We start from the raw sequence: 14,931 nt of genomic DNA, 5'->3' as shown, positions 1-14,931 counted from the left end.
CTCACTAACTGCCCCAGCTCAAACTCCCTTTCCCAAACAGCAGCACCAGCTACTCCAATACAGCACGGCTGCTTAGTGCACAGCTGCACACATCCTAGCTTCTAATTAGCTAGCCCAGGCTTATCAGAGGGGCTGCAGCAGGATGTGGTTCAGCACGACCAAACCATCCTAGCTTCTATCCAAGGAGCCTGGCAGATGTTGCTGCCCAAGCTCCAGCCTGCACTGCTGCCTCTGTACTTGTGTGTGTGCTCACTGCCAGTTTAAACGCTAACTCATCTTCAATTGCCACAGCTGCCAGCGTGTCTTCGCCTTTCTGAGCTCTAGATCATCGTCCTGATTATGTTTCCACTCCGTCCGTGCCTCTCCCAGGGAAAGGGCAGAGCCTCCAGGATGCTCACACCAAACAGCGCTAGTTTTAAGTCACCACTCCGAAAACAAATACTGAGACAATCACAAGAGGAAGCAGAAAAATTGCGAGCAGTCCCCAGCAGCCAGCCAGCCAGCTGGCTTACTATGAGAATGCTCAAGTGCTGACACGTTTTGTTGACCCTTCTTATCCTGAGTATATCCCATGAACAAGAACAGCGCTGCTGAGAGGGAAGAGACACATGTCCCTCTCTTCCCTCGGCTGACTACAGCCATTCCAACTGAAGGAAACTGGTTAGATCAAGAAAGTCAGGCTTGGACAGCACAATGAAGCATCCACTAATAATCAATCCCTTCACAGCAGTCTTCCTGCCAACTGGCTAAGGACTAGGCAATGATTATAAACTGTAGTTGCTACTCCAAGAAAAAACAAGACAACATCATATGGCGGCCCTTAAATTCTGAAACCAGTCCTGCTTACAAATAAAGACAAGGCTTTCTAACTGCCTGTCCCAAAAAAAAAAAAAAACTCAGCCCTGAAATCCAAAGCTGGGTTCATCCCATCTTGCATTTCACTAGCCCCAAAAAATCCCAACCAACCAAAAAGCCATAAAGCTTCCATCATTAAAGTTAACAGAAAATTCTAGAAGTGCTGGGAGGGCGAGTTTAAAGCCCCACAAGATACTGTGGTCACCCCTCTCTTGCTGGCATCCCACTCACTACCCGAGGAGGTGTGCACAGGAGGACCTGGCAGGGCTGCCCCAGCACTGATCAACCAGCACAGATGCAATTCGAGCCCGACTGAAGCACAAGCCACTGAAGTGGCCACCTGGGGACCTGGCCACCTGGGAACCTGCATTCCTTGACAGCTCTGCCGCCCTGCACATTCCAGCCCCCTCATCCCCGGGCCCTGAAAGCAGGTCAGGGAGGCACAGCATGACCTGATCTCCACCTCTGATAGCACCAAGCCCTGTCCCATCCCCTCTTGCCATCCTTGCCACAGTCAGGCCAGATGTGTTGCCTCCTCGCAGCGAATGAAAAGCGCAGAGCAAGGATACAGATACCCATCCAGGCATGTGCAGGGACACCCTCTCAACGCCACAGCTATTTGCAGATCAGCCATCATCCAAAACCTCTCAAAATGACAAAGTCTGGGCATTTGGCAGGTTAGATGTTTACTGCAGAGGGCAGTTTGTTCCACCAAGGGACTCGCAACACCCTCCCAAATTACACATTTCCCTTTAGGGGATGCCACAGCAGCTGGAATCAGCTCACTTCTCACATTCCTTAATAAGCACTTCCACTGGAGAGCAGGGTGGATGCAGGGCATCAGCTGCAGTTAGTCATGACTGAGAGCTGGGCTCCCTTTCCTCATGCTCCCAGCACTATCTGCAGTCTAAGAATATCCAGCACCACCCAGCCTGCTGGGGCAGGGGGAGTCAAGTGGTCCGAGCTCCCAGGCATTACAGGTCTCCCTGCTAGAGGAGACTTTCACTCTGCCTCCCACAAGCAGCAGCCTTCAGTGGGGCCCCTCGATAGCTGGTTGAGATCCTACAGATCATGGAAAGATAATCCATTGCACTACTAATGCACTACTGCAGCTGTCCATGGAGAAAATCCCCTTTCAACCAAAAAAGCCCCCTCAAGCCCTTTGATCCTCTCCAACTCACAATTATCTTAAGGGCAAAATAGTCTTCAGTGCCTCTGCACCTTGTATCAGGCTGAAAGAAAGGAAATCGAGACTGCTATTCCCTGTTTATTCTACATGGCTGCCCTGTCCGACAAGGCAAGCTGCTCCAGCCTCTTCAGCACAGGCAAACAAATCCTGATGGATAGATATCTGCATTGTGGGTGACCAGCGCCACAGGGAAACCTTTTTCTCTGTGGGAAATGTTTTTGTTTTGTTTTTTTTTTTTTTTTTAGAGAAAGCCTGAATTTCTCAGAAAGAATTTTGCACTGCTCTGGTTTTGTGCAAGGCTCTCAGCTACAGCGAAGTTTAACCGATCTCAGCTGCACGTTCAGGACTGACTATGGAATAAACAATTTAAAGGCTCACCATCTAACTCCAAATTGAAACTTTTCTAACCAGAATGTGCACTTGAAAAAAGAAATGCAGCAAGGCTTGGTATAACCCAAAACCCTTTCAGGGAGGGTCTTACTGATAAGGTTTCTTCCCCAGGTGCCCTCATTACTGCATGACCTCTTGTTACCTGTGCAGGCTCACTCCACCTGCTACCCGGGGCTGCAGTGCGATAAGGAGAGTTTCTTTCAGCAGAAGTGTCAGCTATAAAAAGCCCTTCCCCTCCCCGCTGCCTGTTTCCATTCCCCTGCCACTGCTTCAGTCATGCTGGTACAACCCTTTTGTGGGGCTGTGGAGGGAGCTGGCTGGGGGAACTGCTTCTGGTGAGGCACAGCTCACTTCAGAGAAAAGTTTTTAATCCGGGCGAGCAGTTTTGCTGCTGCCGTGGAAGGCAGGTTGAGAATTGATGTCCTCAGGTTCCACCAGACACTGCTCACGAGTCCACACTAACAACGCAGGGAAAAATAAGCCAGCTCTCCAGTGAAGAAAAAAATATGAAAGAAAAAAATGTCCCTCCTCTAATGCTCTGAAATCCTATTAATTTCCGAGGTACTACATTTTATATAATGGTTTTTAGAAAATTCATCTAAAATTCCCAACAAACTACTACTTCTTGTGCACATTTCTCAATCAATCAACCACTAATAAGCTTTGAATTCTGGACTGACTCAACCTAAAGCAACAGCAGTGCCAGAGCCTTGGACACGCTTTCCTAGAGGGAGTGCTCAGCATACTTGGCCACTCCAGTCATCCCAAACATGTTTACATGCCAGTGTACACATGTGACCTGGGAAATGCACGGGACATGCCATTATCACTGCAAGAGGAGGGTGCAGTAAAGAGGAGAAGCACAGGGAAGCACTGACAAACATCACAGGCAGGGACATGCAGGGCTGCCATTTTCCATGGCCACATTGGAAACCCTTCTGAAACCGGGACTCACTTTTACTTACAAGTGCAAGATATTTTACATCTGAAAATGCATTTTACTTCCACAGAGAGCCGTTGAGGTTGTGTATTTACGGGACATGAAGACACTTAGGTGGTGGGCCAGTAAGGGTTAGGCCTAAGTGAGGTCACAAAATAGCACAAGAAAGCACGGAAGGGGTCTTTTTCCTTGCTTATTTTTCAGTATTTGAACCTTCCCAGAACACCAGAAGAGGGAGCCTTTGACTCCTCTCCCATGCTCATCATTTGTTTTATATTAGCAACAATGACAAGCTCTATTAAGAGTCAAGCTCTTTAAGTGAACTCTCACCCATTGCCTCCTAAAACAAAAAAAAAAAAAAAAAAAAAAAAAAAACAAAAAGCAAGAAAAAAACCTAAAAAAACCTCCAACGACAACCCTCTTTGCCTTGTGCTATGGATATATAAATATTTTTGCTGCCACACAACTCCTTACAGAGAGGGCTCACCAAAAAGGAGAATACTAGGTCTGCCTTCCAACCCTTTGGCCATACAAAGCTCTGGCCCCTTTACAGCAGGCTTAGCTGGAGAGAAAGAGCCAGAGAATCAACGGCTATACCAAAGAGGAGGAAAAAGACCCTCCAGAGCTCCTTTTACATCACCAGCCCCAGCAACCAGAACTAAACTACGGCTAGAGTTTCAAGAGCCACAGTGGATTGACCGGGCAGCTTGCAGCCACCAAAAGCAGGAGGTCCTGCTCCCACCACAGACCTGCAACCCCCACAAAAACCCGGCCAGGACCCAGCGAGCAGCTGGGCGTGCTGCCAGGAAAGGGGCAAACCACAGAGTCAGAAGCGTGGCTGAAGCAAGGGCTTGAAAGGGAGCGAGATCTTCTTTCTGGCAGCCAAGACCTTTCTGGCAGCCGGCAGCCCCCAGGAGCAGAAGAGCTTCATGTTTCACTGCCCCCTCAGCAGTGCCCGCACCCTCCTGCCCACCGGGCTGAATGTGTCCGCTTGACCACACCGATGTGGAAACCAACAGAGACGCGTCCCTCTGCTACTGAGCCAAGATGAGTTACTACAGGGAAGGGCTGAACCTGGGTAAGTGCACCCAAGGTGGTGGCCTAGCCCAGGGAAGGGGTCCCCGAGGACCATTATGCCCCTCATGTTTCAAGTAATTTGGTGTTAACCTTACGTACTGCCTTCCCCAGCCAGCTCTTAGCAATCCTACCATGGATAATACCAGCAGCTTTGCTTTTTCAGTGGAAAGCTGGTGTTTTAGCTAAGCATTTACAGTATATAAAGAGTTTGTCAAGAAGTTGAGCCAGCACTGGATGGTGTTGCCACATTGGGCTGCAAGACCACCTCTGAGCAAAGCAAAGACCTTGACTGCCATCAGTACCTCGTGTGGAGTTATTCCCCCCTCCCTTGTAAAGGCAGTCTGTAAAGCCCTCCCCAAAAAGCAGAAAAATGAGTGTTCTAGCAGTAAGCAAACTGCACTCTCACCACTTCTCCCCATCAGCTGTTTTCTGTTCCTCACACAAAAGGCTGCAAACCCCTCCTAATTGCAGGAGCCTTCCACCTAACAGACCCTGCTCTCGAGGCCCTCCTCCCCAGGAACTGGGGGAGAACTGGGGCACAATAGGAAGGAGACCGGCTAAAGGGAATAGATCTGTTAAATTAACGCATTTTCTGTCAACCAAATCAGCTGCCCCTAGTGCTATTGTTGGTGAAACAATGGAGACCCCAGGAATGGGCACCCATTAAAAGGAACAAGCCTGCTGAAAGGATACACTCTGAGGCACAGCCTTGTGTGTTTAACAGGATTCTCTACTGTAAGGAAGGAGGAATCACTAGGCTGCATTGTTCCCACCACCACAGCAGATGCTGTTGCTTCTGGTAACGAGGAGGGGGGGGGGGAAATTTTTTTTTTAAAAATTCATACATACCTACAATAATGTTTACATGATAAACTTTTAATTCAGGAATTTTAACTCCTTGGCTGCTGTCATTTCTACCCATAGCTCTCTTCTGGAGGAGATTTTTGCCTGAAAGAAGTCTATGAAAGCATCCATTGCCATTACAAAAGTTAATTCTTCACCCTTCATGCAGGCACTTAACAGATGCCAGGGGCAGAATGGCACAGCTCTGCCGGCATTATGCGCTGGGAGAGAAAGACCACAGTTAAGCAGGTCTACATATAAAGCTGCAACACTTTAAAGGTGTTACTTTTAGCTGGTTTGGTTAGAGCAAATTCCATAAGGAAAAACTTTGAAGGCCCGATTTAGATGGGCGCTGTGCAGAGGTTTAAATCGGCTGATTGAACTGGCACAGGTTTGTTTGTGGTACTTGGGTCTTCTTAAACAAAGCAATCTGCAAACCATATTTAAGTTCCTGCACAAACCATTATGTTTTTTTTTTTTTCCTAGTGGGGAAAGACTTGCACCTGATTATCTTAAATCGGTCTTAAAATAAGCTCAGCTTAAACTGTTAAACTTGTGGGTACACAAACACTTCAGCTAACACCAGGCACGATTTTCAGTGTCAGCTGTGCCAGCAGAATTGCCTATACTAACACCACATAAAATCTGTAATATCAGGCTACATGTGCTCCATCAAATCTCTGAAATTCTTATCGTGCTCCTCCTTCCCTTCTGCCTTCTACTGCTACAGTCATTCCCCAACTCCCCTGTCACCTAACTCAGATCCATTCAAAATGCTGCTGTCAAAATAACCTTCCTTATCCATTGTTCAGACACCCTTTGGCTTCGTGCAGTCACTACTTGTGCCTTTTCACCGGCTTAAGATAGCGTTTTAACTCATGTATCAGCCTCCTGAACTACCTATTCCTTTTTTTTGTTGTGGTTGTTATTTTGGGTTTTTTCTGGTTTGTTTTTAGTGTGGGGTTTTTTTGTTTCTTTTTTTTTTTTTTTTTGTATCCAATTACACTAGAGTATCATTATACAAAATGTAAACACTCGTGTACAAGTTTAAGATCTACAGTTGGGAAAGATGTGACTTGCATTTGAAATGGAAACTGCTTTCCAATTTGCAGACCACTTGAAACAACAGCTCTGAGAAGTATCTCTCTGCCTCCCCCCTCCATTAATCTCAATGAACTCTAGAGCCCAGCACTGACATGTAGAGTGTTAATGATTCTATTATGGATAGAATAACTAAGACAGCAAAAGCAAAGAGCAGAAACCTAAGGAGTGGTGCCGGAACAGATATGGGGAAAGGGATGGGGCACTGCGGCAACTGAAACAAATAGCAGATGGGATAGACAGAAAGAAGAATAAAACCAGTACTGGCCCTTGATTTTGTTTGGTTTTTTAAACAACAAACACCCAACTCACACCCTCTACTCCGATGAAGCTGATGCTGCCCAGGGGAAGCAGAGCCATCACAGAGTGACCATAGTGTATAACCCAAATTCACACAGTGGGCCATAAGTGGATTCCTCCACACAACAGGATCAACACTGTCTTTCCAGTATAAGTGAATTCCATCATCGTTTCCAACCCTGTCTACTCTCTGTACAGCACCTTTCCCTGCACTGCCAGTTACTCTGCCTTTCCTCAGACAATGTGGTTTTTTCCTAAAGCAAGGTACTTCACACACACAGAGGGAAGTTTAGGCAGCAGATCAATTGTTCACTGTCACCTCAGTCACTGCCCACTCCCTTCCACTTTAATGTTGCCTACTGTGATCAGGCAAATGGCAAGAGGGATGGACATCCCAATGACTGAACTATTCTACTGAAAAGGCATTTAAACTCAGAACTAACCTCAGTGAACATAGCTGACCTACATGAATTCACCAACATTTTCATCAGCTTGCAGCACCTTCTTGCTGCACTGATTTTAAATCCTTCTGATCAGAAACCACCTGGCCAGCTCAGCTATCACAGAGCAAGATGAGACGCCAGCAGACATCGTATATGTTACTGTAATGCCAATAATAATGCAGCACCAGACCCGAACAGCTACAGAGAGGTGGAGGCTGTGCCTGGGTACCAAACCCTACTGTTTGTGTAATTAACCCCATACAAGCCACTGACAGAACAGGAAGGTTGTGCCATTTTGGTGTCATGGATCACAAGGGACACACCCAAAGGGCAGAGTAAGGGGATCCACAGAGAATTTTCAGCAGGACTTAACATGATACAACAGTGGAGGTCAAAGCTTATTTGGCCATCCTGCCGTCACTAGGAAAAATTCCTTTCAAAGTATTAAAATTCTAACACACCATTTAACACTTTTTTTTTTTTTCTTTTAAAGCTGTATCCGGTTTGCACAGATAGAAGAAACCCTGTTCTCTGCTCTCTCCTTCTCCAGCTCTCCCTCTCTCCACACTCTTCCTCCTCCTGGGAGACCCGGGGGAGCAGTAGCAGCCGCTGGTTTTTAACAGCCACATAATATTCTTGACAGAAAGAGCCTGTTCAAGGACCTGCACAGAGATACCACACTAGAGAAGGAAAAAGGTAGGCAAGAGGGTGGGAGGAATGTACCTAAAGGCAGAGCCAGAGCCTGAAGTGCTAGGAAGGGGCAAGAGGCAAGGAAAAGCATCTTAAAGCTGTAGTGAAGTTAACAGCAGAGGCAATTTGCCCAAAGGTGCTTTTAAAAACCACAGGAAAAGATTTATGTTTTCCCTGTGTAATGTGGCTTTTCCCCCTTTTCCAAATAAACTAAGCTAACAACGTTTTGACTATTTTCAAGCACGTTCTGGAAAGTCACCTCCCCTCGACCTACCCAGGTAGAAGTTCCTAAATGTTGGAGTCCACAGCTCCTGAGAGCACATGCCAAAGAGCTGGGTGGCCACACCACATTGGCTCCCGTCCAGCATTTTCAAGCTGTGCTGAAATACGGTTGAAAACGTTAAATATTCTCCCAATATTTTTGATACAAACAATCCCTACAGCTGCCAGGAGGACATTTCTGTTGCAGAGGGGAAGGGCGCATGGTCAGGAGATACTTTGACACAAGAGGTGTCCCACATTACAGTCCAGTCCTGAAGAGGGAAATAAATAACTACCTATCATCACCTGCACTAACTTGACTGTGGGGAGCATCCTTTCTGTCCATCAAGGCAATGACAACCAAAAAAAAAAATAAAAACGACGTGCCCCACACAGGCACACCTTCCCCTGCTGCAGTGCTGTTAGAGTAGGTAAGGACAAACTCCCTGATGCACATTAGTGAGGCTGGATCAGATGACTCAGTGTGGTCCCTTGCAACCTTACCCATTCTGCGATTCTACAAACGACCAAGAAATATGCCACGACAACCGAGCCAACACAACCAAAAGACCACTTCTGAAGTGGCACGCAAGTTTTGTACAGCAGATGGCTGACAAGGCAGCCATTTAAACGGGGAGGAAGGAAAAAAAAAAAAAAAAGCCAACCCACCCCAGAAGGCTGAAGTGCTCTCTGCCATCCTCAGATCCATGTAAAAACACAGCATGAAGCTGAACACATCCCGAAGCACCCGCTTCTGTCCCACTGAACTTTTGACCTGCTGGCAGTAGCTGAACCCCTCCTGAGTCCATTGCCGGGTGATGCTGCAGCAGAGATTTAAAAAGAGGAGCCCAGGGGCCTGCATCTGCCAGAGCCAGCATGAGGGCCAGCTGTGCCCACCCCCTCCCCAAACAATGCCCAGAGTCCAGCCTGATGGATGCGCCTCTTTCTTCTTGGACACCCCTTCCCCTGCAGTCTCTGGCTATGCACAGGTCCAGCAAAAAGAAAATGAAAACATTTGCTTCACAGGTTTCTGCCATCCAGCTGCTGATGGTAGTCCCACATCTGGAAGCCTGGAAGCTTCACTTTCGTTGGAGCCAATAAGTAGAGGGTAAAGGACTTGCATTTAAAAAGTGAAAAAGAAAAAAAAAAATGAAAAAAAAAAGCGCTCCATTCTGCCTCTCTAGACTACTAAAGGCCCCAAACTTCTCAAATACCCTCAGCAAATCTGCTCAGCACAGAAGGGACAGGTCCAGATGGCCTATCATTACAGAACCTTCCAGCTAGCTATGGAGAGACTCACTGGAAAAAAAAATATCAGGGGAGAAGGGGCAGGGAGGTATGGGGGCGAGGGGGAGAAATACAAAAAATACCCAGAGCTTTTTAAAAATGACCAACAGAACACCAGAAATTGGAAGATCAGGTTTTGTCTGGTTCGAGGACTTCAGGGACGGTAGCAGTGAAACCTTAACCTGACCCACCTGCTGAAATTGGAGGGAGAGCGAGAGCGGGAGACATTTGTTTCAGGCAGAATTAAGGCTTGTTTAAAACTTCTGCCTTTTGTAAGGATGTTGTAAGAGTTTAGCACCAAACTCCCCTCTGGAGATACACTGGTATCAGAAAAGCAGCAAGAAAAGCACCACCAGCCAGAATTTAAGCTCAGAGGAGCTCACACCTCCTAGGAAGAAGAGAAAAATCCAAGAAGAGACAGCTGCGTCCAGTGTAAGACCATCCCTTAGAGATACTGGGCAGAGCTGGACAAACATTAGCTGTGAAGCTCAAGGGGTTTGAGCATGAGCATCCTCCAGCTGGAACCCTCTGAGCTTGAGATCTCCATTTTTCCTTCGGCATACACAGATTCACTCAAAGCACTCGTTTTACTCTTGTGTCCAAATGGACCGGGGCAATCACCCCTGGGTTACTCATGAGGGTCAGTAAATTTGAGGGCAGGGGCACACCCCAATCTGTTGGTGTTCAGCCCCAAGCACACCTCTCCACAATAACCGAAGCTAAAGCAAGAAAACATCATTCATATGTGAGCACAGATTCACTTTTCGATAGCTAGCTATGGTTTTATTTCCCCCTAAAACGTGTTTTAAATCCTGGCATCTCCACAAACCCCTACAAGAATAGCCAGGACCAGCCAGAAGGGGCACTGGTATTATTAGGTCCAAAACCGTGGAAGAAATCTTCTTTATGCAGCTAAATAAAGCACAAATTAAAAAACCACCAAAACCACACAGACTAGTACTCTCAGAAAAAAAAGTGTAACTCCCATTGCTGGCCATTGGTTTCAAAACACGAACTATTTGAGCAAGCTCTTTGTGCAAAGATCCGTTCCCACATATCCCCGATACCAGCGGTGAGACTGGAACAGCTACACCAGGCAAGAGGTATCGAGATGGTGAGCTTCAAGGGACAGCAACTCTTGAAGCTGCTTGTGGTGCTGGGCTGCTCACGCTCTGCCGAAGGAGGAGATTTACTCCACGTGCCTGAAAGGCGCAGAGTTCTGACAGCCGCATCCGTCCTCTCGCAGCATCCCGATTTTAACCGCAATTCCCACCGACCCCTCGGACAAACGCCATGCTTTAAAAGCCATTTCTGCCGAGGGCTGCGGGCCGTCCACGTGCACGGAGGTTTTTTGACGATGTTTTCGGCGTGCTGCTTCTGCTCTGCAACACCCCCAGCACCCCGCACGCCTCCTCCTCCCGGGCATCCCCCCCGAAAAAAGCAAGCTGATTTGTTCCGAGTGATGATGTTAACTCCCCCAGCCTAAGCGTGCTCCGGGAACCAAAGGGGAGCCCACATTTACTTCATTTGTGAAGCAAGCCAGATGCTAATTGCCTCCAAAGGTGAAAGGCTAGTGCCTTGGCCCTTTTATCATTGTAAATTCAGGTTCCTTCAAGACTTTACGCTGCTGGGCCCGGAGAGCCTCCCCCTTTAATGGTTTGGCATCAATAGGAGGGGGAGGGGAGTTCTCTTTCGCAAGAAGTTGCATCATTGAGAGATCTTATCCCCTTTCAAGATTTCGTACCGCATAAGGGATTCCCCCTCTTCAGAAATCCACATCCTGCTCGAGGAGTTTTGCTCTTTAGGGCTTCGCGCATCCCATTGAACTTTTAAGCATCTTTGGAATTCACATTCACGGGGCAATTACTGTCTTTAAAAAACACACGCCACCACGTTATTCACCCGGTTTATTGCCAACGCGCTGGCAAGAATAGCTTTTCACAGCAAGCACAAAAGATTTCCTACCAGGACACACTTCGTTTGTAACATTTGTAACCGGCGCACAAAATATTTACGGGACATTAGCGGCGCACATGAAAATAAGAATGAAAAACAAGTTAAAAAAAAAAAAAAAACAAAAACAAAAAACAAACAAACTAAAACCCAAACAAGCCACACAAGAAAGTTACAAGGGAAAACGGGTAAGAAGGTACGAAAGCCGAGAGCGTTCCCTCCGTGGGGGACAGGGGCGGTGGTGAAGGCACCGTCGATCCCCCGGCGGCTCCGCGGAGCCGCACAATGAGCGGCGCGGTGCCCCGCGGAGCCCTCCGGCCTCGCCGGGATGCGGAAGAAAGGCTCGGCAGGACCCTCCGCGCCCCCGACCCCGCGGCGGCACCGGCCAGGTGGGGACCCCCACCCGCAACAAAAGGAGCCGACCCGGGCACAGCTGAGCGGGCTGGGGAAAGCCCCCAGCAGCAGCCGCTGGTACCCCCGGGGGACGCGGGGGGTTACCGGGCCGGGCCCGCCTCTCGCCGCCACCATTTTGGGCACGGGGGACCCACCGCGGGCTCCGTGCCGCGTCCGTCGCCCCGCCACCTTTGTGTGCGGACACCGGCCCGGCGGAACAATGCGGCCCGGCGGGGCCGGCCCCGCTGCGCCCGCGGCCGCCCCCGCCGTGCGCCCCGCCGGCCCCGGAGCCGGGGGGCTCCTGCCCGCCGCCGCCCGGGACGGGCGCGCCGAAAGTTTGCGAGCGCGCCCGGGTGGGACGGGGAAGTTGCCGGGTCCGCCGCGAGCGGAGCGAACACCCCGCGCTGCATCACGCCGGAACCCAGCGGCTCGCCGGGGGCCGGGGGTGCCCCCCGCCACATCGCGGGGCAGCGGGAGAAGCGTGCGGGATCCGCCGGGCGGCGGGGGCGCAGCGGGAGCGGCCGCACGGACACGGCCCGCGGGCTGTCCGGCGGGACGCGGCGCGGCGCCCGCGGGGTTCTCACCTCGATCTCGAAGTCGGGCAAGCGGAAGGCGGTGCGAAAGAGCGAGCAAAAGTGCGCGATGGCCGGGACTTCCCACCAGGAGCGGAGCTCGTCCAGCGCCACCGCAGCCGCCGCCTCGGGGCCACCGGTGCCGCCAACGCTGTCGCCGCCGCCGCCGCCGCCGCCGCAGCCGCCGTCCTCCTCCGGGCACATCTCCCGCGGCCGCCGTCCGCCCGCTCGGTCGCTGCCTCCCTCACTCCGCGGGCGGCTGCGTGTGCCGCCGCCGCCGCTCGGCGCTGCGGCCCCGCCCGCCCCCCGGCGCCACGCCGCTCAGCGGCCGCCCCCCGGCGGCCCCGCGCTGCCCCCTCGCTGCCGCCCGCGCACGGGGCGGCTCAGGGCCGGCGGGGGCGCTGCTGCTGCTGCCGCTGCCCCCCCTACCGCGGGCGGCCGCCGCTGCGCGGGCCCATGCTCACCGCCCTCGCCCTCCGCCTCCCCGCCGCCGCCGCCGCCGCCCGCGCCCCGCAGGAGCGCCCGCGCCGCCGGGAACAGATGGGCGCGGGGGGGGTGGGGGTGGGGCCGCGCGGGGCGGGGCTCCGCGCGCCGCGGGGGCGTGCCCCCGGGCGGGAGCACCAATGGGAAGGCGCGATGGGGCGGGGGGCGGGGCGGAGCGGGCCCGGCGGGGCGGGGCGCGGGGAGGGGAGAAAACGCGTGAGGGCGGGGCGGCGCGCGGCCGTGCACGAGGAGGGGGCGGGGCCGGCGCTCATCACAACAACAGGCCCCCGGCGCCCTCGGCCACGCCCACCGGGGCGGGGCCAGCGCGGTGGGCGGGGCCGGCGGGCGCGGCGCTGCCGCACGCGGCGGCTCCGCCGGTCCCGGTGCCGGTCCCGGTGCCGGTCCCGGTGCCGGTCCCTTGGTCGGCACCGGCAGCTGCCGCGGATGGCTCCTGGTGCAGCGAACGCCTGGGAATCCCCCAGGGTTTCTGCTCCCGCTTCGTGCCTCTGAGTGGGGGAGCCCAAGCGGCGCTTCTCGTTCTCCGCATGCGGCTGCCACGAGGAGCCAGATTGGCTCCCGTGCCCTGGGACACTCCGTGTGTGTCACCCGCGCTCCCAGTCCCTCCGTTCCTCCTGGCTCGGAAATGAAGAGCACCGCTGCCCTGCTTTGAATTGTATCACGGGAAAACGTTCAGCGGCAAATAGGTGTTAATTCCCTGCTTGCGGAACTGCCTTAATGGGACGGGGCTCCAGGGAAGCACACAAAGTCGCAGCTGCGCAGCGTTGTCACTGCATCACCTGACAACCTCTCTGTGGCCACCACGGTCCAGCTTCAAAACAGCTACAAGGATCACTGTGCCCAGCTGCCTCAGCTTAGGCTTACCTCCAGTGAAACCACTGTGAAACTGGAGTACAGTCACAGCCAAGCAGAGACGTGCAGAGTTAGCCTGTGGCTGAGGGCGATTCCTTCAGAACTGGACCAATCCCACAGCCTGGTCTTAACTGGCGTGGATGCGAGGAAGCGGTGAAATGCCCGACTTGGAGTGGGAGAGGGATATCCCCTTCCAGGAGCAGCCTGAAGCTCCAAGGGGAAAACACATTGGAGATACCCTGCTCTGTCTCTGACTTGGAGGCATCAGAGAGGGAAAGGCCGGTGGCATCAGCCAGCGCCACCGCACTGCTGCTAACACCTGCTGACTTAAAGCAGCCTGATTTCAGAGTCTCCGACCAGCATGCACTTTTGAGGTCTCCAGGGTTTCCTCTCCCTTTTTCCCTTCAAAATGAACTCATCAACAGAGAGTTAGGTGAAGTATAAGCTCTGTGCTGTGTCTCAGGCCACTGCCTAACAGCCTGGCCAGGGAAAACTGGCTGAGGATGGGAACAAGCTAGTTTAGAGAAGAAACAAATCAAGGAGCAGCAGCGTGGCTCAGCAAGAATGAACAAGCTCTAATTTCATTGCCCTTTTTCCTATTGCAGGATCAAGGGATACCCAGTGAAACTGGAAGGAAGCAAATTTAAAATGGTGCAAGGAAATATTTGTACCATGTGTAATTAACACATGGCATTTGTTACCACGAGGTTTCATTGAGGCCAGGAGATTAGCAGGATTCAGAAAAGGATTAGACATTTATATGGATACCAAGAACATTCATGGTCACATTAGACAGGATATAAATAAATTTTAGAAGGGATATAAACTGTCAGGCTTCAAGGCACAATATAACCACTAACTGATGGTGAGGGATTAGAGAAAAACTTCCCTTGTGGGCGGGTTATTCTATAATTGTCCACTATGGGGTTTCTTGCACCTTTCTTTGAAGTACCAGAGAGTAGCAAGTGTTCAAGTGAGAAGACTGGATTAGGAAGGCTACCAGGCTCATCTGGTGTGGCAACTGCTGTGCTCTTTGGGGGTCCATGAGGGTCACTTGAGAAATGGTGTGGCAAAGAGGATGGCACAGGAGGTGTCATCAGACAGCTGATTTTTCTTCACAGACCTTGCTTTCCTTCACTGTAAATTTCACACAGAAAATAGATTTCCTATGCCTTCCTCACCAAGGTTTTTGCAAAAATATACTCTATTTTTAAAGTGGTTTATTAGTTATATTTCTAAGTTCAGCCTTTGCATCTGTTTTCCCTAAAAGATTTTGACTTGGTT

General features: G+C 51.3%; 1 protein-coding gene across 3 annotated transcripts in view; it reads right to left on the bottom strand.

The window, feature by feature from the left end:
• CECR2 (CECR2 histone acetyl-lysine reader) overlaps positions 1–12,754 on the bottom strand; it is a 100,576-nt gene extending 87,822 nt beyond the window's left edge. For 2 of the 3 annotated variants that reach the window (XR_010999528.1, XM_068191839.1), the window contains exon 1: positions 12,307–12,754. Coding sequence is in view for 2 of the 3 variants with exons in the window: in XM_068191839.1 (XP_068047940.1) it covers positions 12,307–12,498 (192 nt within the window). In the remaining variant the exon portion in view is untranslated. The remainder of the gene's footprint in view (positions 1–12,306) is intronic. The other variant, XM_068191840.1, reaches the window with a different exon arrangement.
• Positions 12,755–14,931: the final 2,177 nt, after the last annotated feature.

Source organism: Anomalospiza imberbis, chromosome 5 (assembly GCF_031753505.1).
Source record: "Anomalospiza imberbis isolate Cuckoo-Finch-1a 21T00152 chromosome 5, ASM3175350v1, whole genome shotgun sequence".
Taxonomy (NCBI): domain Eukaryota; kingdom Metazoa; phylum Chordata; class Aves; order Passeriformes; family Viduidae; genus Anomalospiza; species Anomalospiza imberbis.
Note: the sequence above shows the minus strand (reverse complement) of the source record. Positions and strands in the feature narration are given on the sequence as shown.